The sequence below is a fragment of the Volvox carteri genome, assembly GCF_000143455.1.
Source record: "Volvox carteri f. nagariensis unplaced genomic scaffold VOLCAscaffold_59, whole genome shotgun sequence".
NCBI lineage: Eukaryota > Viridiplantae > Chlorophyta > Chlorophyceae > Chlamydomonadales > Volvocaceae > Volvox > Volvox carteri.
This window is the reverse complement of record NW_003307602.1, coordinates 597,851-619,785: the sequence shown is the minus strand read 5'-3', so window position 1 is coordinate 619,785 and position 21,935 is coordinate 597,851. Positions and strand designations below refer to the sequence as shown.

Below are 21,935 nucleotides of genomic sequence, written 5' to 3'. Positions count from 1 at the left end.
TTCTGCCCAACGGCCAACCGCTACTTGTCTGGTTCCAAGTCTTTCAATCCGACGATATCGAAGTTAATTGTGTCATTACTTATAATCCACCAGTAACTCTGATAAGCTCACATGGTAAGTCAACTTCACTTTTACTTATTTTAGGCATGTTTGGACGCCAGCAGCGGCTACACGGCCGCGCTTCTTAGAACCATCTAAATTTTAGAAGCTGGAGAAACACAATAATTGGTATCACAATTCCTAGTGCGCTTGTATGTGCCACCCAAAAAGTGCCATTTCCCCTCCCCCCCCTCCCGGAGTGCCTATGCCCCGGAGTGGAAGTTGGCTAACGAACTACGGCGAGGCCAGGAACACCAATTGAGTTAATTATTGCTTTTCTTTATAGCTTAAATTTTGCACAAAGCGGTCATACTTTGGTAGATGGAAACTGCGACTGCCGGACAGAGGTCACACATTTACATATTGCCAAATGAACGTACTACAGAAACTGCATAGCTAAAGAAGAGTTATTGCTTTAACTAGTTTAGCAAAGAGCTTCACGCGCGGGCACCTCCGACTTCGACCTCAGGTTGGCCGATGATGATGACAGGACTTCTCGCTTTGTACCCATTCAAAAGCACCGAAACGCATAGGATTGGTGTGGAATCTAGCACATGCAAGACATTGCGTGGTCGACGTTTAGGGGGCGCATGATGCCCCGGCAGCGCTTTCTGGGCCTCCAGGAGCCCCAAAACGGATTGTCTAGGATCGATCCATTGCAGATAGATCGTAAGCGCTGGTCTGACGGTCATAGGGCGCATAGCAGCTGGATGGCTTTCAGACTGCCGGCCATGGGAACCCGGGAGGCGTGCTGTTGGTGCGGGGCAAACCAGGGCTGTCGGGTGACCGGCGGAGATGGATGGGTGCACCACCAATTGATATACACACAGGGATGTATTCTAATCGGGGCGCTCGGCGGTACTCCGCCTGGAGCAAGCAGGTTTAACTCCTGCCGTCCTGTTCCTTTCATCATCCTCCCACAAAGAGTCCCCCGCAATTCTTGTACATCACAGCGCACTCCTAGACCGGCTGGATTTGAGAAAGAGATCCGGAAGAGCTTGCGGCCCTCCCGCGGCTTACCCTCGGGCGAAGACGACAGAGGACTAGTCTCGCGCCCTGTTGGTAGGATACGGGGAAATAACAAAAAGTTTAGAAGGCGCCTGTTATCTACTGCGTTTGCATCCCAATCCGTGAAGGTTATCCACCTCTCTGTGCTTTCACTGACATAGTGACAGGGCGACGGTGGATGAAACCGGTACAGTAGCACTATACCACGTAAGACCAGTGTAAGAGTACGCAATTGCAGGAAAGAGCCGCTTTGTAGAGTGAAAGAAAGGCGAGCAGTCGCAGGATTACAGCCTGTTCGTTGATTTGCATAAGGCAAATGGCTAAGCTCACGGGCCTACACGTTTGCCATTGAGAGCCATGAGTGAATTATGATTACCGTGGACCCATAGGCCGACCCCCAAGGTTTCCCCCCCTGTAAGCCCCGCTTGAGGTCTTGGCACACCTATCCTGGCTCGTGATGTGCGCGGCGGCTGCCAGGGGAATCCCCCTCTACTGAACCACGCCTGAAGGCCCCGCCTGTTTTCTCTTCAGCCCTCAGACGACGGGCCTGTGCTCTGCAGTTCTACTCCTGCCACCCGCGGAATGGGGTGATGTCGCCCCACCGACAACCAGCCCCATGTAGGGACCCAAAGTTGCGCAAACCCAAAAAATCCGTTACAGCGTGTCTTGGGCCTTTCTCCGCCAGGAGGTCCCCAGCCTGGGTCCGCATGTCCTTTGTTTCATTGCAGCCGCCATGAGCCTACTCCTTGTTTCCAACCGCCACATCCCACATACATTGTTCCGCTGGCACCGGTGTTGTGTCCGTGTCAGCCAGCAGTGCCCATCGTCCTCATGCCTCCGCTTCAATCGGCATGCTCACCACCCTCCCACCGGATCCAATTAAGGTTTTAGTAAAGCCCGTCTGTCCAATCCGCTGTGGACGTGACACCTACGCCCCCGTCCGTGCCCACACCCCCACTCGGAGACATTGCCGACACTGGCAACATTGCTGATCCCGTCACCACTACACCTTGATCCTGAGATCCACTGCCGTAACCCGGGACCTGCTGTGCGTGGTGCACCCCTTCCAGGGTTTCGCCCACCAAACAAGAGCGCCCCACTCGTCACCCCGCCATGTAGCTGGTAGCTGCAGTCCATGCCTCCACCAGTCATGAACGGGTCACCGTGATGCCGTATACACCAGCGGCCGTGAATACGCTGCTGGCCCCACCATCCGCCTTGTATTCATCTCCGTATTCCACTGCCTGTCGATCACGTAGCTGTCCCAGGCCATGCATGTCACTGGTCGTGAAACCCCCATGGCCCCCTTAGTAGCTACCCGACTGGTCCCCGCCGTATCCCCTCCCGTACAAGCCCCACCCGGGGCCCGCACTGCTGCGCTGCGCCGCCAGGCTGGTCGTCGCTGCTGCCGCTGCCGCAGCGGTGACGGGCGCACCGTGATAGCCAGCGGCCACCGCCACCACCGCAGCCGCCACCGCATCGTCATAACCACCCGACTGGTCCCCGGGACTCTGTGGGAGGATGATGAAAGGAACAGGACGGCAGGAGTTGAACCTGCTTGCTCCAGGCGGAGTACCGCCGAGCGCCCCGATTAGAATACATCCCTGTGTGTATATCAATTGGTGGTGCACCCATCCATCTCCGCCGGTCACCCGACAGCCCTGGTTTGCCCCGCACCAACAGCACGCCTCCCGGGTTCCCATGGCCGGCAGTCTGAAAGCCATCCAGCTGCTATGCGCCCTATGACCGTCAGACCAGCGCTTACGATCTATCTGCAATGGATCGATCCTAGACAATCCGTTTTGGGGCTCCTGGAGGCCCAGAAAGCGCTGCCGGGGCATCATGCGCCCCCTAAACGTCGACCACGCAATGTCTTGCATGTGCTAGATTCCACACCAATCCTATGCGTTTCGGTGCTTTTGAATGGGTACAAAGCGAGAAGTCCTGTCATCATCATAGGCCAACCTGAGGTCGAAGTCGGAGGTGCCCGCGCGTGAAGCTCTTTGCTAAACTAGTTAAAGCAATAACTTTTCTTTAGCTATGCAGTTTCTGTAGTACGTTCATTTGGCAATATGTAAATGTGTGACCTCTGTCCGGCAGTCGCAGTTTCCATCTACCAAAGTATGACCGCTTTGTGCAAAATTTAAGCTACAAAAAAAGCAATAATTAACTCAATTGGTGTTCCTGGCCTCGCCGTAGTTCGTTAGCCAACTTCCACTCCGGGGCATAGGCACTCCGGGAGGGGGGGGAGGGGCCATTCCAAGCTCCGCATGGGCTCCCACCAGAACCCAGAACCAAGTTGTCATTGACAGTGTGCCCAATTATAACTGTCAGCTTCATTTCGTTTTGCAGCAGCTGTCAATTGGCTGGCCACCCGCGGGCTGGGCACCACTGCTGCTCCGGTTGCCGCTACCGCCTGACCGCCCCCTGTGTCGCGAACATCAGTACCTGCTGCTGGCGCTGCCAGCTACACCACGTTTGCCACCATATCACTCATTATTTCTTAACAACAACAAGGCACGACGACGACCCTGAGGTCGATCGTGGAAGCCTTAAAGGCAATTAGGATATAAACCGTCGCGATGCGTGGCGTCGTCGTACTTCATCATAAACCAGCACGCGCTTCCGACGACTGCTGACTGGAAGCACGCTGCCGGCGGCAGGTGCCGTACCGGCTACCGATTGCCGCACCGTGAATTGTGCAGCACCAAAACAGATCTCGCTGCCGCCGCAAGCATAGCAGGCTCCACAGGAAGCCCAGCGAGAACTGGTATCATATAGAGGGTGGGACACAAGGTCGGGGAGAGCAATTCTTTGGACTGCCCCGGTCGCACAATTCTTGTGCTTACCTAATTCGACACCCCGACAGGCTAATTCTGACTGTCGGAATGTCCCCGCCAGGCCAATTCGACACCCCGACAGGCTAATTCTGACTGTCGGAATGTCCCCGCCAGGCCAATTCGACACCCCGACAGGCTAATTCTGACTGTCGGAATGTCCCCGCCAGGCCAATTCGACACCTCGACAGGCTAATTCTGACTGTCGGAATGTCCCCGCCAGGCCAATTCGACACCCCGACACGCTAATTCTGACTGTCGGAATGTCCCCGCCAGGCCAATTCGACACCCCGACACGCTAATTCTGACTGTCGGAATGTCCCCGCCAGGCCAATTCGACACCCCGACAGGCTAATTCTGACTGTCGGAATGTCCCCGCCAGGCCAATTCGACACCCCGACAGGCTAATTCTGACTGTCGGAATGTCCCCGCCAGGCCAATTCGACACCTCGACAGGCTAATTCTGACTGTCGGAATGTCCCCGCCAGGCCAATTCGACACCCCGACACGCTAATTCTGACTGTCGGAATGTCCCCGCCAGGCCAATTCGACACCCCGACAGGCTAATTCTGACTGTCGGAATGTCCCCGCCAGGCCAATTCGTGTCCCTGTCAGGCCAATTCAAGGGCCTGTCGCGGCAATTAAACTTGTCCTGGGTGTAGACCCCGTGCCAATTTAAACCCGTGTACCAAGCTCTTTAGACCAATTGCAGGGTCTGCCCGGAAACTCTCAGGCAGGCATCCAGAATCGCGGGAGTTGAAGGAACTTTATGAAACTCTGTAAGGGCAGCACTTACCAAGTATCTCTCATGTGTACTGTGTTGGTTTCAAATCCGTACATGGGGCAGGAAGCGGCGGGAACCCCACACGCCTTGTTACAGTACTCCGTACTCATTCATTCATACAGTCAATTTTTTTTGTGTGGCCGACAGTACTCAGCGCAAAGAACCAAACGGTGTTTTCTTTTCAGCCATTTTGGATGCAGCCACCACAAGTGGACCGGCCATGTCCAGAATTAACGGGCAACTGAGATCCAATGGTTAACATGTGTGTGGTTGTTACAGTGAGTTAACAAGTCACGGCATGTGCACGCGCACGCGCACGCGCACGCCTACACCACTCACGCATGTTGACTCACTGCATCATGCACTGCATCATCATACCTCGTTGTTGTTGTTGTGATGTTTCGAGCAGCCGGACGAGTTCACTGCGTGGTGCATCCGCCTGAGCGTACCCCTGTAGCCTCTCTCTATCAGCCTGGAGAAGGGACGCCTGCCCCGCAAACTCCCTGTCCAGCGCCAGCAGATCTGCCCACTCGGCGATCAATGCGGATGCGACCGTCTTGAGCCGTTCAATGAGCTCAACGTGCCCTCCGCAAACTCCAGTCCCTCGGCAAAACGGAAGGGGATAATGACACCTGGGTCGGCCGCGACTCACCGTGTCACAGCAACTCGCAGTGCGGCAGCGTCGGCTGAACGCTTCAATTGGTGATTTCTGTTGAGGGCCTGACATGCGGCACACGGCCGTCCAGCTGAGGAGGAGAAACTGCAGACAACGGACCGGATGGAGTCAATTTCGCCGATGTAGGAAGCTGGAATAAAGTTAACCTGCGAGTCGACCAGGAATGGAGTTGGGCCGCTGTCGACCCGGCAGATTCTGTTGGATGCCGGTGGTGGGTGCGGGACCTGAGCGATCCACTGAGAAGTTGACTAGGGTGACTGGATGAGGGTGCCCCGAAATACTACCGGGGAAGGCAGGGTTTTGCAGGGTAGCTGCCACGGGTGAAGGTATACCCCCCTGTTTCACACATCATACAAGTATTGTGGGATAAACTGGACAAACTGCCGATGAAGTGAGGTAGGAAAACAGTGGGGCCTCGGTGGCTGACTTACTGGGTAATGCAGTCGTGGCCCTGAGTGCTTGCCTCCCGACATTGCCAGAGTACGGTAACCAGGCGTGCAAGTTTTCCTGCCCCACGTCCTGGGATCGAAATCAACACGCACATGAGCCACTTGTAAGCGGTCCCCTTGCAAAATTTTCTGTAAATTCCTTAAAAGTCATGCGATTCCGGATGCCAGCCTGAGCTAATTCTGCCAACTCGACAGCCAATTCGACACCCCGAACAGGCTAATTCAGGCCCAACACAGCCCAATTCCGGGGCTCCACAGCGCAATTCTAATACCTCCGGCGAGCCTGCCAGGACAATTCGAGACCCCGACGGACCAATTTTTTTGTCAGGAATAAAATCCAGGCTAATTCTGCGACAGAGCTCTTCCCCAATTCCAGCCCGGATCCTACCGTCCTTATCATACAATATGCAACCGGACATCCGTTGGCATCGGTGTCGGCGAATGGGACATGACACTGGCAGTAGCATGTAGTAGCGTGTAGTGTGTCTGTGTGTGTGAGTGTGTGTGTGTGTGTGTGTTACGTGATTGGAATGCCCAGCCTATAATGATATTCGTGCTGGAGAGGGATTCGATCATCAACAGAGCATGTTGAAGGCCATGAAATGGGAACTAGTACGTCTGGCGAGGATGTTGGAACGTATGTGGGCTCACCGAAACTCAGTTACCCCCTTTGGACGCTAGTTTGGGCTGATGTGCGGTGTTTCCTGTTCTCCGTGGCTTTTAGGCGTATAGATATTGCCCTTGGGCCTTCGGCTCGTATGGGTAGTTTTAAGGTATGGGGTGCGTGACCCCATACCTGTAGAACTACTACCTCAAACGAGCCGAAGGCCCAAGGACATGTAATAGCATGTAGTAGCATGTAGTAGCATGTAGTAGCATGTAGTAGCATGTAGTAGCATGTAATAGCATGTAGTAGCATGTAGTAGCATGTAGTAGCATGTAGTAGCATGTAGTAGCATGTAGTAGCATGTAGTAGCATGTAGTAGCATGTAGTAGCATGTAGTAGCATGTAGTAGCATAGAAGTGCCTGAGGCGTACGTTTAGTACTTCATCACACGCTAGACGGAGAGGAAGGGATGCCAGAGCCAGGCAAAGAGCCAGTAAAGGAGCCACAGTCAAACCTGGCACAGGAACATGGTGAGTTCCTAGGCGTTGGCCAAGGCGTCCAAAGCCTGCTGCTGCCACCCACATCGTCCACCTCCCGCCAGGGAGGGACGCATATGCGCATGCATGCACGCAGAATGAGGGACCCTGCCGGCACGAAGTTGGCAAAAAGCGCAGCAGCAAGACGGCGTCCCAAAAAACCCGCAGGTTGAAGCAGTACATGGCAGCTCCGTGGCGCTGCTGGTGCAGGAGAGTGTGTGGGGTTGGAAGACCACGCAAATAGTACGTCGCGTCATACGACAGTAGCATCGACAAAACGGTACGGTCAACGTGTACGGTGAAATGAACGTGACGCTAAAATGTCATGACAAGTACTCGCGCGAAATGCCACGGAAAGCTGATCCCTTCTTTTAGGGGTGAGGTCTCCGCCAAGCTCATGACGTGATGGCGTGCGAGGAGGTGTGCAAGCAGCTGCAAACGGAGGGAGGACGCTGCAAAGGGAGGTAGGACGCTGTTTGGTCCAGTGGTTGACTGTGGCCGGCGTTCTGTGGTTAGCTGTGGCACGCGCACTGAACGCTGCACGCTACACCTGGATCAAGTCTCATACGTACTTGGCAAGCTAACCAGGGCAGGCGGCGTCTCGAACATGTGCCTGCTTGCTTGCAGCTGCTGCGCTCAATCTTCGCCATTTCCGCCCGTTTCCGGGTTCGGTGGCCATTGGATTGAATTGGATGCAGACTTGCAGCAGGCTTGGCAACGCTTTAATGTCTTGCGTTTTAAGTAAGACCTGCCGATGCCATCGATGCGTGTCAACAACAACAAACAGACTCCCGCGCGCGGCAGCAGCATCCACAGTCGCTCATTGTCGCTCATCCAGGCTCATCAACAAGCGCGTATTCAGGTTCGCAACAGCTGTGACGCATGGTTTACAACCGGTTTGCAAGGGCTGCGCAGGCATATGTGCGGATAGATGGAGGCCCGGTGCTTGACTACTTGTCACTCGTTTGACTCGGTTTTTCGCCCTGCCTGAGGACAACTCCAAAGAATCAAACATGAAACAGGGTCAAACATTTATATGATATTATTAATAAAAAAAATGGTTAAGATGCTCTTCGGTGACGTTTGGATGCCCGGCTGCCCGGCTACTGGTTGCGCGGACACGGGAAACGGGTCAGTCGTTTTGATTATATCTAATTAATTGTAGAAATCGTATGTTTCAAAAATATGATGAAGCTCCTTCTTTGTATTCCGAATTAACATGCAGCGACAACAAGCGCTTGCTTGCGCCTGCTTGTTCCATACAAGCAAGCGAGAGAGCTTGCCTGTAATGCAGGCTGGATGAGTTAATGAGCGCAGTATACTAAACATTAGAAAAGACAAGGGTACTCAGCTCTTAAGTGCCGTCCCCTTCAGAGCGACACTCCTGAAATCAGCTTTATTCCCGCAGGCAACGCTCCGGTTGCTTTTTCACAAGCCACATAAAACGAATATGAAAGATAAGCACATGTTTAATCTGTTGCTGTATGCCTGGGCTCCAGTTTCAGGGAGCTGTCCTAAAGACTGGCTCCGGAAGAAGCTCCTCAGCATATGTAGCCGTGAAGTGATTGATTGATAAAGAAATACCTTACACTGGTCTGTGATATCTAGGGAAACTGAAAAGCCTCACGTTAATCCACAGTGCTGCTCTGCTTTCATGTAGGAAATCATCAACTTTCTGAATGCGTGGGCAGATGATTAGGATGCGTAAATGGACCGGACCGGACAGGCATTGTAACAAAGCAAAGGCGTAACCCGGGATGCTCAGTTGGGCCTTGCGTCGTTACATTGCCCCCCCTTTAGCAATGGACGTCCGCGGCCATTATATCGAGCATTGGAGCCATCCCACCTCACGCATTGTGCGCTGGTTTATCCATTACCCATGATATCGCTTTCTGCGATACCTGCTTGTTGTCAGAATCGAACCACCGACCCGAAGATTTCATCGGAAGTCGTGCGGCCCCGTCTCGATACCATTGTAACAAAGCAAAGGCGTAACCCGGGATGCTCAGTTGGGCCTTGCGTCGTTACAGGCATGGTGCCGACATGGCCGACCGATTCATCGATGAACAAGCAAGGTTGGTGCTTCAGGATGGAGCCAACCAAGGCCCGAACGTTTTTGCGATTAGCAGTATGCTGAGCAAACAAGAACAAAACATGTTCAGGAGAATGCACTTTTCCAGGTATTACTTGCATAAAGATGGCCTTCTCCACCTTTTGAGCTCTGAAAATTTGTGATAATCTCAGCAGTGTATGCTATCCGGTACTTGGTTTGCGATATCTGGATTGAGTGGGTCTGAGTGCGCGAGCGACGTGGATCTGCGTAAAACCCTAGTCCTTGCGCGTTGCGTATGTTTGCCCTCTCATTATTCTAGATATGTGAGTAATTTCTTTGTTTATGCTGACTGCAGGGCTGGGAGGGAAGATCCACCACCAGGCGCAAGGCGTGCCTCGATCTGATGTTTCTTTCGATAAAGTAGCCGAATATGTCGGATGGGTTGACGAAGCTGCTTGGAGCCGTCGCAGTTGCGGCTCGTGCAGCGAAAACTAGCAAGCACATCGTAAAACAAATTATTTTTCACAGTGTATAAAAAAAATTCTTTTAGATGCAAATGCCTTGATAACCGATAGAGTGCAGGTTTCGGCGACTCCCAGCAGTTGGCGCTGTTGTCTTGATGAGCATGTTTGGTCACGGGAGGGAGACACCGGCGGCTGAGATAGCTATAATAACATTTAACAAAGACGCTCGCTCATTTGCGCCATGATAATTACGTATACAGCTTTAAAACTCATTTTTCTCCGCCTGCTGCTGCTGCTGGGACGATTTACGGAGAGCTCTGCGCACGGAGCACGCCGCGGCCTGTAATCGGAGAGCGATCTATTATCATGGTAAGAAACATATGTCAATAAAGAAACAGCTTCCTGGATGCGGGATCCGCTGCTTGGCCCGGAGGATTAGGTTCCAGCATGCCGCAGCCGAGCGTTATCCTTAGGCCATCGAGAACCATTTCATGAATTCATTCATATTATTAATCTAATTATTGCTCATTATGGATGCCGTGCAAGGCTATGCAAGCGAGCTGATGTCCGACGACATGCTGCGGTGCCGGTGTCTTTCAGTCTGCTGTCGCGTTATGTGCGCGCACCTTACTGCCATTTCGCACACATATATCGGCCGAGTAGATGGCCTCCGAAAAGCTGTCGGATGGTTAAGTTCACTCATGTTCCTGCGACGCGCACATCCTTTTGTTAGTATTGACAGTATCGGGGTGACCAACTTGCATGTATACCTCTTCACTCCACGCGCGCGCGATGCTGCATGACCTGATTGCTGGTTCTGTTCGCAGGCTTTTGCTATGGGAGGGGGTCACCGACCCGCTGAAGAGGAGCAGCAGCTTCACCAGCTGCTGCTCGCACACCCGCAGGAGGAGGGCCAGCCGCTGCCGCAGCCGCAGCCGCAGCCACAGGGGGAGGTGGAGGAGGAGGAGCCGCCGCCGTGGGAGGACGATCCACAGCCATGGGAGGAGGATCACCATCATCAGCCGTGGGAGGATCGTCAGCATCAACGGTGGGAGGAGGATCTTCTTGATCAGGAATGGGAGGAGGATCATCACCAGCACAACCACCGCCGCCGCAACCATCAGCGTCTTCATCACCGACGTGGCAACGGCAGGCCGCTGGGCCCAAACGATAACCGCGATGGCGGTAACGACGTTGACGGCGACAACAATGACGGCGACGGAGCCGTCCACGACGACGAAGCCGTCGACAGCAACATAGCCATCAACGATGACGGAGCTATCGACCGCGATGGAGCCATTGAAGACAATGGAGCCTTCGACAGCGACGGAGCTATCGACAACGACGGAGCTATTGACAACGACGGAGCCATCAACGATGACGGAGCTATCAACAGCGACGGAGCCGTTGACGAGGCCAGTGACGCCGGTGATCCCCTTGACGACGTTGACGATGGTGATAATGGCGGGGACGATAGCGATGATGACGACGATGCTGGCAGCGATGTGCTTGATGGCATGGATACAAACAGCAGTGATAGCAGCTTCGATAGCGACGACGACATTTGGCACCCCGACAACTAGGCTGCTATCCAAATCACCTCGGGAATACTAAAAATGCACATGAGCAGATTTCTTCATTTGTTCAACAATCGGTCCAGATATGTAGGTCGATAGTGACCCACCTTCTTTCGTGTCCCGCTGCCAACCCTCCAGCTTGCCACTCTATGTACGACGTGCGTCAGGTTGCTGGAGGCAGGTTGTTGTTGATGCTGATGTTGTTACAGGGTGGTTAAGCTACACCAGTGGCCTCCTTCCCGAGGCAGTTCCCTGCTCTCCCCTGCTAGAGGGGCACCCGCCCACCCGCCCCCAGGTTGTGTCTGTCATGGATTGGCTGGGTCGTGTGTTCGTTCGTTCGTTCGTTCGTTAGTTTGTTCGCTTCCTTGTAGGGCAGTGTCAGCATGCAGGGTGATACGTATATACATCACTTTTTCATGCACGGGACCCTGCTGGACATACATACATATGGAATTTGTGAGTTTTGCTCCCGCGGTGGATCCAAGGTGTGAGATGTGCGTCGTGTTCTTCTAGAGGTCCCAGCTTATTCTGCATGTCGTGAGTGCTTGGAGGTAATCCAAGCCACGATTCTGATAAGAAGACGATTATGATGGGCAGCGAGAAATCAAACCTTGCCTACCTGGCACACAGCAATTGGCTTATTACACGCTCGTCTCTTCAAAGGCGGTCGAACTTTGATCTGTGTCATTGTTGTCCCCCTTGTGTCTATTGCTAGGATGTTAGGACTTTTGCGTTGTGCTATGTTCCTAACCTGGCTTGTGTGGCTCTCATGAGGCTCTTGGGCCTCTGCTAGCTCGCACGGGCGCTCGTTACACCTCTCTGGGTAACGCAGCCGAGGTGTCGTTATTGTTGTGTGTGTGTGTGTGTGTGTGTGTGTTACATGGTCGTGGGGTTGTGTACCCCGTGCCTGCAAACCGCCCAATACGAGCCGAAGGCTCAAGGCTGCCAGATCGCCTGTAAGCACCGTCCGACCTCGCACTTCATACAAAGCAAGTGATAAAGGAGACGAACGACCAAAGGGAACCATAGATTTGCGGTGGGAGCACGTACATATGTTCCAGCATCCTACACAAACCCTCTCAGTGTGCGGGGTCGGTCGGCAGCTGCGGGGAGGCTTCCGGTTGTAGGGACAGCCATCATGCTGGGCACCTTTCGATCAGCACTTACAGCCATGCCACACCACCCAATTCGACTCAGCTGGCCTGGCCACCCGTGCCCCATATGTGTTGCACCTAAGCCAGTCACCACAATGTCACGGTCATCGTGTGTGAGAGCGGCGGCTTCTGGCTCAGTGGATACTGGCCGCATGGCTACGAGGCTAGTAGAACGCCACCTTCATAAGTTTCCCCCTTCACTAGTCGTCAAAGATTCGAGTCAGCTCATGCAAAAAACATAATAAGCATCCTTTTGAAACACGTTATCTATGGCTACTAGCTATGGGCGGTGCCTCAAAGATTTGCTGTACTTTAGAGAGCTGTGAATGGGCAGCTAGGGTGTCTAGCTGCCCGCGGCCTAAAGGATGCAGCTGCACAGCAGCTGCGGCTTGGAAAAGCGCTAATCCAGCCACCAGACGGCCTTCCGACAGTCTGAATGCCACATTACAAATGATGTTGACAATATGGCATGAGGTTTTTGGCGTTTATTTTTTTCACTTTTCACGACTTTAAGTAAAAACATAAGTTTCCCGAGCAAAGCGCTAACAGAACGTGAGCTGTCGGGACATGATGCACTGCAAACAGTCGCACAGTCACGCGAGAATTTAAACGCGGTGCTGAGAGGCAATTATGGCCGCGGGATCCTTTCTTGTTCAAATTATCTAGCTGCCGAATATCCTCCTCACGACATCGAGACACCCACACCGACCGCAGCGCCCCACGTGCACGAATCCACGCAAGCCATGGAGAGTGACACCCACCCACCCACCCACCCACCCACATACATACGACGATTTGGTTAATTCATCCTGCTAAATTAGTCACGTAGCTAGGGTGTCAACAAGCTTCCTCGCTCATTACTAATCATGCTGCAGTGGGTCGCTTGCTAGCTATAGCTAGGCAGGTACGACTCGATATACATCATCAAATCTGCCACCACGGTCAACACGCAAACAGCAGGCCCGCCTGCAGCGGCTGCAGGAGGGCTGCGTGCGTGCCCTCTTCCTAGCTTCAAGCATCAGGTAGCCAGACACCTGCCCAGACACAGGACTCTCCCATCCAGCAGTACATGCTGCACCTATGACACCTTTTATGTACAATACTCCTAAACGAAACAACTCATCCATCAGGGCAAATGCGTCCGCGTGCGCGTCTCAACAAATGCGTCCGCGTGCGCGTCTCAACAAATGCGCGTCTCAACAAATGCGTCCGCGTGCGCGTATCAACAAATGCGTCCGCGTGCGCGTATCAACAAATGCGTGCGCGTGCGCGTCTCAACAAATGCGTGCACGTGCGCCTGTGTGAGCTTTGCAGCAAAGGTGTGTCATGCTGCGGTAAAAATGGAAGGGCCGTAAAGCAATGACCGCATACATCACACCACACAAACCCACGCCGACAGATTGACGGAGGAGCGCACGTTGGACGTTATGACGCGTTCGTCACCCAAGCGCGGCCCCAGCACGACCACTGCTCGAATTATTCCATCAACCTCTTCCCCTGGCGGACAACAACTCACCCAGCATGCAATATACAGCTGTCATTCCCTCCAAGCCATCTACTGGAAAACCCCCAAGCCATCTGTGTGCACCAGCAGCATGCCACCCCATCCAGCTATCGCTATGATGTATTCTGTTGGCAGCGGCTGCATACCCCACACATCATATAAACGTATTATACATGCCCCAATCAGGACGGCGCCACTACTGGCAATCGGCTTCGACAATTGAATCCGCAGCCCATACCCACAAGCATGCCCTTTCCTTCCCAGCCGCCACACCTTACCGTACCACGGCTAGACGGGCGGTAGGGTTTTCCCCCTCTTCCCGTCAGCCAGGCCAGGCTAAGGCGCCCTAGCTCAACACGCCGCTCTTCTCCTCACCCGCCCGTTAGAAGTTGAAGAAGTCGTCGTCATCATCAGAGTCGTCGTCATCATCAAAGTCGGACCCCGCGCTCTCCTCTTCGTCATCAGAGTCATCAGACTCATCAGACTCATCAGACTCATCAGACTCATCAGAGTCATCGCCCATATAATCCTTGTAGAGGTCAAGCCAGTAGTCGACGTCCTTATCGTCCACGGCGTTGCCGTCGCCATAACCGTCGTCGCCATGGCTGGCGCCGCCGCCGTCGCCGCCGCCCGGTCCCTCAACCGCGTCGCGCCACTGCCGAGCCCTCCAGTTCGTGAACCAGTCCTTCATCTGCTCGGAACAGAGGAGGTAATAAAAGGCGGGGAAAATAAGAGGGCTATTACATGACAAGTGCTTTTACATGCGGAGGTTCGCAAGGGGGGATATAATGGCAGGCAGCAAAAAATGACATGCGTGGACAGACATACAGGCGTGGATCATCAGCTACCATCGATCATCAAATATGCTGGACGGTGCCGACGGATGGATGTTTGCTAGCTGGTCATCACCCAGCTAGCCCAGCTGGTCGTCACCCAGCTAACCCAGCTGGTCGTCACCCAGCTAGCAACTTGCCTTCTTCCTGCTCATCCTGGAGTACTTCAGCAAGGACCTCCGGATGGTCCTCGTCAAGCGAGGCTTCGTGATGTTCGACATGGCCCAAACGTACCTTGCACAGCGCCTGGGAAATGGCAAGCACGCGCACCGTGCATGAGTTATATATGTGTGTGTATGTGTGTGCTAATGAGATTGGGGGTGCGTGACCCCATACCTGTAAAACTACTCCCCATACGAGCCGAAGGCCCAAGGGTGCTCGCACCGTGCATGAGTTATATATAGTAGTCGAAAGGAAGGAAGGATTATCCCAACCGGCTCATCCGCAGGTCTGGCTCATCACTGGTAGCTTCAGCAGCCGAGGAGAACACCGCGGCCGTCCTTCCCCCCTTCCATTCCTCCTCCGACACTGTAGCAGCTGCCGTACAGAGAGGCTCTTTGTTTTTCAGCTGCCGGACAGCAGCTACTACATACATAGACATACATACATGCATACACACTTTTTGAATCCAAGCAAACATTTTGGCTGGAGGTTTCAGTCTTGAAAAACGTAAAAAGAGTAAACCTACCGGAAGTGCTTGTGAAGCCTGGCAAGCAAGATATCTGCGACATCGATGGGAGTCCGCTGTTGTGTGGCCGATGGCGGCGTCGCAGTAGATGCACCATGGCTGCTGCTGTTATTGTTGTCGTCATCGCCGCTGCAGCTGGAAATCTCGAGGTACTCCAGGAAGAGCATCAACAGCGACGACCTGGCATTGCCCACGTCATACAGCATCTGAAGAGTGAACGGCGAGAAGGCCTCGATGGAGCCTCCTGAAATAGCTATTGGCGGTAGGGGGCGGGGTCGGCCGGGTGCAAGGTAAGGTCTTCAGTACAGTAGTTCCCGGAGAGTACAGTACTTCCCGGAGAGAGTAGTTCCCGGAGAGAGGCATGCTGCTGTATGTATATATGTACGTACGCCCATAGCAGCAACAAGATTGATCAAGCATGCATTCATCTCAAGCAAGGACACATACATGAAATGTTAATATTAGGATGCTGGAACGTATATGGCCCCACCGCAACTCTATCCTTCCCTTTGGTCGTTAGTATCCTTTATCACTTGCTTTGTCTGAAGTGCGAGGTAGGGTGGTGCTTATAGGCGATCTGGCAGCCCTTGAGCCCTCGGCTCGTATTAGGGCGGTTTGCAGCTACGGGAAACGCACCCACGACCATGTAACACACACACACACATACACACACACATACACACACACACACACTCAACAATATTACCTATCGCCTTGTTTTGAAACCTTCTGCCGTACATACATAGATGCGTATCCCCGGATAGTTTTTGTTTTCACAGAGGGCACAAATTGACTGTGTCGCCGATTTCCAACCGCCAAAAGACGCACCACTCAAGGCTTCCTCGATCCGCGCTTTGCCGAAGCATGCAGCCTGCAGCATATCCCGTATCTGCATAGCACGGAGTGTAGGTTGACACGTCTTAGTAGGGGAGCTACGTGCCAAACATGTCGTACGTGTACGGCAGCTACTTCATTTTGTGGAAATTCCAGCTAGCCAGGGCAAACAAGTTACAAACACTGCAGTAATGTGAGAATGGAAGCGAGGCGGGGATAATGTCAATGGGAAACGTTACACACACACGGACTACTGTGCCAGCAGACGAGAGCTTGGAAAGGCAAATGCAGAAGGCATGTCGTAAAATGTGTTACACTTGAGCCTTGTTACGCCCTTCAGGACGTAAAAAAGGTTGCAGTACAAAAGGATGCTTGACCCTCCGAAACCACACGATAATATAGTTTGCAGCTTTGCAGCCCCGTCAGTCGTCACCTACTAGGTCATCTGACTTCTCCATAAAGTGCGAGATGGCCGGGGTATACTTCGCCATCTGCAGCTCCTGCGATGGAGATGGAGGTGGCGGGGGAGGTAGGGGAAGATCTGCGTGCACCCTTCCGGCCACTGGCGGAGTTAGTAGCTCCGCAGCGGCCGCAGCGGCTATGGCAGTGGCTGCGCTCATGGCAGCTGCTCCTTCAGGGCAGCTGCTTTTTGTTGGAATTTCGTCGTCGTCGTCGTCGTCGTCGTCGTCGGACAATTCCAGTCCCAGCATTTGGAGGTCTTGTAGGATGCTGTCCGTGCAGGAAACTGCGATGGCTTCGGGCACCCTTGGCGCAGATGACACGCCATTGGCAGCGATGGCGGTGGCGGTGGGGTGCCGGCCGATTCGCCTGGCCTTCCAAGCGGGATCGCATTCGGTGGCGACCTGCAAAGGAGCGCAGTCAGTCAGGGGTAACAGTAGTTGTAAGGAAAGGGTTTCCAAAAAGGACAGTACGACAAATGCCCTAGCACGACAGTTGCTTTGCCTCAACCGAATCAACCACCTTGCCTGGGGAACCAAGGATATAGCTGGCGAATCGCACAACCCCGGCTGCCGTACGGCATTCCTACACTGCCTTATCAAAAAGTAAGGTTGTTGTTGTTGTTGTTGGGGTTAAGAGTGGTACAGCTTCACCAGTGGCCTCCTTCCAGAGGCAATTCCCTGCTCTCCCCTGCTAGAGGGGCACCCTAATCCGTTCACCCCATCCAACTTCAGAATCTACTCTTTGGGTTCGGCGACTCACCACCAGCACCCAACCAAATCTAGCGGATCAACGGCGCCACAACTTAGTTCCTGGTCAGCTCGCGAGCTGCTGTTATCACGTCCTACACCGTCCATAAGATGGGGGGCCACCTCCCATTTCAACACCCCTGTTATGTTTCTTTCTTTGCTTGTTTGCCCTTTCTTTTCGCAAATCCTCCACATACCTGAGGATTGGACAGGACTGCACCGCTGGCGCATCCATAGCTCAGGTCGTCACTCAGCGCGCTATCCCCATGATGCTCGCCCATCCCCAAATCTGCCCTTGCCGCCGCCATCATGGCCATCCAGCTCCGCTTGCATTGCTTGCCGATATCGTAAGAACCTTTGCAAGGCAGCATCGCTAATCCGTTCCCCGTATTTGCGCTCGTGCACACGTCCCTGCCGGTCTCAGACCGCAAAAAGCTTGTGCGCGGCCTCTTCATTCGTTCTTGGTCACGCACAAGAATCACGGCCTCTCCGGCCGTCTGCCCGTCGGACTCTCCGCGCGAATGGCTGACGGCGCTATCCGCGCCAAGTTGTCCGTACAGCTGGTCGGCGAGCTCCGCGAGAAACGCATCCTGCTGAAGCCCACTTGTACGGTTCTCGTACGGCTGGGGCCCGATATTGTTCATAATGCATCCTCCGTACTGTGAGCTGGCGGATCCGTCGCGAACTGTTTCCAGTCGGATCCAGCCTGTCTGTCGTCCAAATTGTTCGTACGATTGGCCGGCGGTGTTGTCCGCATCATGTTGTTCGCACTCCTGGCCAGAGAGGCCCCGTGCAGCAGCAACTTCCTGAACATTCATGCTCGCTTCGTACTGTCCGTACTGTTCGGGCCTGGCACTACTCGCGCTGAACTCCTCGTGCTGCGGGTCAGCGGGTCCAGTGCAAGCCGCTTCCGGCGGGATCTCGCCCACCTGTCCTTCACATTGTCCATACTGACGATCGACGGCATGATCCAAATCCAACTGTCCGTACCGATGGCTCGGAATCACCGGCACAGCTGCTTGTAGCTGCTGAAGATCATGTGGATACCCGTCGTACTGTCTTCTGTACTGATGGGGTCCTGTGCTCCGCGGACTGTATTCTCCGTACTGTGGGCCAGCGGATGCGGTGCAAACCTCCCCCTGTCGTTCGTATTGTCCGTACTGACGACCGACATTATTGTCAACAACATTTTGTCCGTAATGCTCGCCCAAGACCCCCGGGGCAGCTGCTTCCTGCTGACATTCGTACGTGTACCCTTCGTACTGTCCGTACTGTTCGGGCCTGGCATTACTCGCGCTGAACTCCTCATGCTGGGGATCAGCGAGTCCGGTGCAAACCGCGACCGGCGGGATCTCGCCCACCTGCCCTTCAATTTGATGGCTCGGAATCACCGGCACAGCTGCTTGCAGCTGCTGGAGATCACGTGAATACCTGTCGTACTGTCTTCCGTACTGCTGGTCTTCAGCGGTGCTTTCCGTATTGTATGCTCCGTGCTGCTGGCCTGCTGTGCATGTGTAAGCCCCGTTTATCTGCGAATCGGCAGCACACCAATCGTACGTTCTGTACTCCAGCGGCTCGCCATATAGCTGCTGATGGAGGTGAACTTGGGGCTGCTGTTGATGTTGCTGAAGCTGTTGCTGATGCTGAAACTGCTGCTGTTGCTGAAGCTGATGCTGATGCTGCTGTTGCTGTTGCTGTTGCTGTTGCTGTTGCTGTTGCTGTTGCTGTTGCTGTTGCTGTTGCTGTTGCTGTTGCTGTTGCTGTTGCTGAAGCTGCTGCTGCTGTTGCTGCTGCTGCTGCTGCTGCTGCTGGTAGTGATGATGCTGCTGGTAGTGATGATGCTGATAATGCCGGAGCTGCTCCTGATGGTGGTGGCTATGGCTATGCTGATCCTCCGCGTGATCGTGATAATGGTGCTGATGCTGATGCTGTTGCTGATGCTGTTGCTGATGATGGTAATCACTGCCATGTTGATGGGACGGTGCCATGGAAGCCGGTGGACACGGTCCCTCTTCCTCGAGCCAAAGAAGAGTCTGGGGTGGCGACGGCGCATTGGGGTCGTCGCCGTCATTATTGCTGTAGCCAGCAGCCCAGGACGAATGCTTCGGCCCTTGGTACGGCAAGCTGCTGTAGCAGTGCGCTGCGGCCGCGGCGTCAGGGCATAGCAGGCGATACGGCGGCTGCAGAGGTTGACGGTGGGTGACGGTACGGTCTGTAGGCGTGCTACTGCCGTAGTCCCGGGAGGTGCATATGGAGCCGCTCGTTGTGGGACCTGGCGTGCCGTACATAGCATTGCTGCTGAAGCTGGACGAAAAGTCCAGTGACGTACAAGCTGTGGATGTGGTGTGGTCCGCAGTAGTGGCGGCGATGGCAGCTGTGTGCGCTCTGACGCAACCACCTGGATTCACCTGCAGCTGTAAAATAACGGCAAAACGGGGATGATAAGTTGTTGCGGACGCTACGGCGTGGGAACCTGAACGTCTGGCGAAGATGCTGGAACGTATATGGTCCCACCGCAACTCAATCGTTCCCTTTGGTCGTTAGTCTCCGTTATCACTTGCTTTGTCTGGAATGCGAGGTAAGATGGCGCTTATAAGCGATCTGGCAGCCCTTGAGCCCTTGGCTCGTATTGGGCGGTTGGCAGGTATAGGGTGCACAACCCACGACCATGTAACACACACATACACACGCACACATATACACACACGCACACCCACACGTTGCGCAAGCTCGTTTGCGTACGTTGTAGGCTATATCATAAAGAGCCAGACATGCATATGGAGATTTCAGCAAGGCTGGCATGCGCACATGCAAGAGCTATGATAACAAAGGTCACTTGCTTCTAAACACATTAGTACTTGTAACAACTACAACAACAACATCAACTACGACATTAACAATCCAACGATTCCGTCGGCCCCCGGCATCTATTGCCAGCAGCAAACCCGGATGGGATGCGGACTCGAGCTGACCCAGACAGCCGCACTGCGCATTGCTGCGCCAGCTAGCCCACGTTCGCTCTCACTCACGCACGTACCATAGCCCCTGGAGACTTCGTAGGAGCAGCAGGCAGCTGGCGGCCAAGGTCAGGATACCGGTCGTTGTTATCACGGCCGTCATTGCTCCGGCCAATAACAGCGCGCGTCTCGAGGAGGTGATCCACTGCGGGGTAGCAGGCGCCACCACTATCATCCATGCGACCGGTGATAGAATAACGCTCTTGCTGACCATCGGCATTATTATTGTGGCCATCAACCCTCGGTTGGAGCCCGTAGTTTAAATTAGAGTAACAGCCATGATGAATATTGACGTTGTAGTAATTATCATGAACGGTGATAAGAGGACCGGGCTTCATCAGCGAAGCGCCTGTAGGAAAAAAAGAGACAGGACAAACCGAATGTCGATACACTTTTAAAGCAACAGGTTTGCCGCATAAAATAGCATATTATGTGACAGGAGTTATATTACCATCGGTAACAGCCATGCTAGACGCATATTAATGGACGACACTTGCACGCGAGCGACGTCCCAACGAGTCGGAGCGAGTAATCATTAGCGGCGACGGAAGAGCCTCTCCATCAAATCTGGAGGCAAGCCTGCTGTTCCATGGTGAACAAGGCGTGTATAACGATCAATATCAGCTGATATTGGTATATATCATCTCTCTTTGTGTTGGAGTTCCTAAAGCTTCAGCTCTGATGCAAAAGACGGAGTTTCATCATGAAGGCGCAGCTGGTTACATTAATGTTCCCGAGAAATCAAAGCAAGCAAGGAGCAATTGGGTGGAAAAATGCTGCATGCCTCGGCGGGATCGGGCCATGCGACTCACACATTAATTTGGCGCCTTGCAAGCGTCCTTCATCCATGCTCATGCCGCGCCAGCGGCGGCCTTGTAACCACGCTCCTCGCTGATCAGCTGAACAATTAAGACTTATCTCGCTACTTCTATCTGCAAGTACTTCATCTGAGGAGAGAAGGAGCGGGACTGCTGAACGCACAAAGCCGAATAGGGAGGAGCGTGCAAGCTAACGATTATCTCCCCTATTTTCAAGAAACTTTACATGCGCGCTAGCTAAACGTACAGCTAAGGTATGTGCAAATTAAAGAGCGAGCAAGCTTATTACTAGTAAAAAGACGGCATCGTGCGCAAGGCGTTTAAATGGATCATTCTTGGCCATCAGATTCCATATAGGATGATGACGAGTTACAAAGTGACCAGACGCGACATCTCTGAACTGCCGTCGGTTGCCCAATATTGCGTGCCGCCGGCGGTTGCTTATCGCGCTTGCCGCAGCTCATAAGGGCGTTTGGTCCCTTGCAGCTCACAAGTATATCCACCGAAGACGCGATATCTGTGGGCCTGTAGTCTTTTGGCTGCTGCTCATCAGGGATGTCAGGTCAAGTCACAACCGTGCACATACAACTGCCGCCAACTGCCGGTCTAATCCGCAGATCCCGCACGTGACATGCCTTCCGTGTAAGAGGTATTCCCCGTTGCGGTAATCCTTAGCGGAGAGCAGCGGGCACGACGACTTCCGGTCCGAACGCTCTGCTGCTCTGATGATCCGCAGTTCACAGCAGCCGGCGACACGACTTCTGAGGCAAACCAACAGACGCGCGCCCA

At 53.7% G+C, this 21,935-nt stretch overlaps 3 protein-coding genes across 3 annotated transcripts; 1 reads left to right on the top strand and 2 right to left on the bottom strand.

Moving 5' to 3' along the window:
- Positions 1 to 536: 536 nt before the first annotated feature.
- On the bottom strand, positions 537 to 7,605 carry VOLCADRAFT_97289 (uncharacterized protein; the record flags this gene model as incomplete). The annotated part of the gene is made up of 9 exons (XM_002956233.1): positions 537 to 850; positions 1,120 to 1,155; positions 2,543 to 2,618; positions 5,381 to 5,474; positions 5,504 to 5,599; positions 5,836 to 5,923; positions 6,242 to 6,339; positions 7,052 to 7,194; positions 7,582 to 7,605. 9 exons carry the CDS (start codon positions 7,603 to 7,605, stop codon positions 537 to 539), a joined length of 969 nt encoding a protein of 322 aa, XP_002956279.1.
- A 2,274-nt stretch (positions 7,606 to 9,879) lies between these two features.
- VOLCADRAFT_97288 (uncharacterized protein) lies at positions 9,880 to 11,096 on the top strand (the record flags this gene model as incomplete). Its single annotated transcript, XM_002956283.1, has 2 exons — positions 9,880 to 9,882; positions 10,341 to 11,096. 2 exons carry the CDS (start codon positions 9,880 to 9,882, stop codon positions 11,094 to 11,096), a joined length of 759 nt encoding a protein of 252 aa, XP_002956329.1.
- Positions 11,097 to 14,130: 3,034 nt separating this feature from the next.
- On the bottom strand, positions 14,131 to 20,548 carry VOLCADRAFT_97287 (uncharacterized protein; the record flags this gene model as incomplete). Its single annotated transcript, XM_002956232.1, has 10 exons — positions 14,131 to 14,485; positions 14,816 to 14,827; positions 15,270 to 15,522; positions 16,098 to 16,158; positions 16,541 to 16,603; positions 16,655 to 16,966; positions 17,509 to 18,189; positions 18,241 to 18,621; positions 18,673 to 18,815; positions 20,341 to 20,548. 10 exons carry the CDS (start codon positions 20,546 to 20,548, stop codon positions 14,131 to 14,133), a joined length of 2,469 nt encoding a protein of 822 aa, XP_002956278.1.
- Positions 20,549 to 21,935: the final 1,387 nt, after the last annotated feature.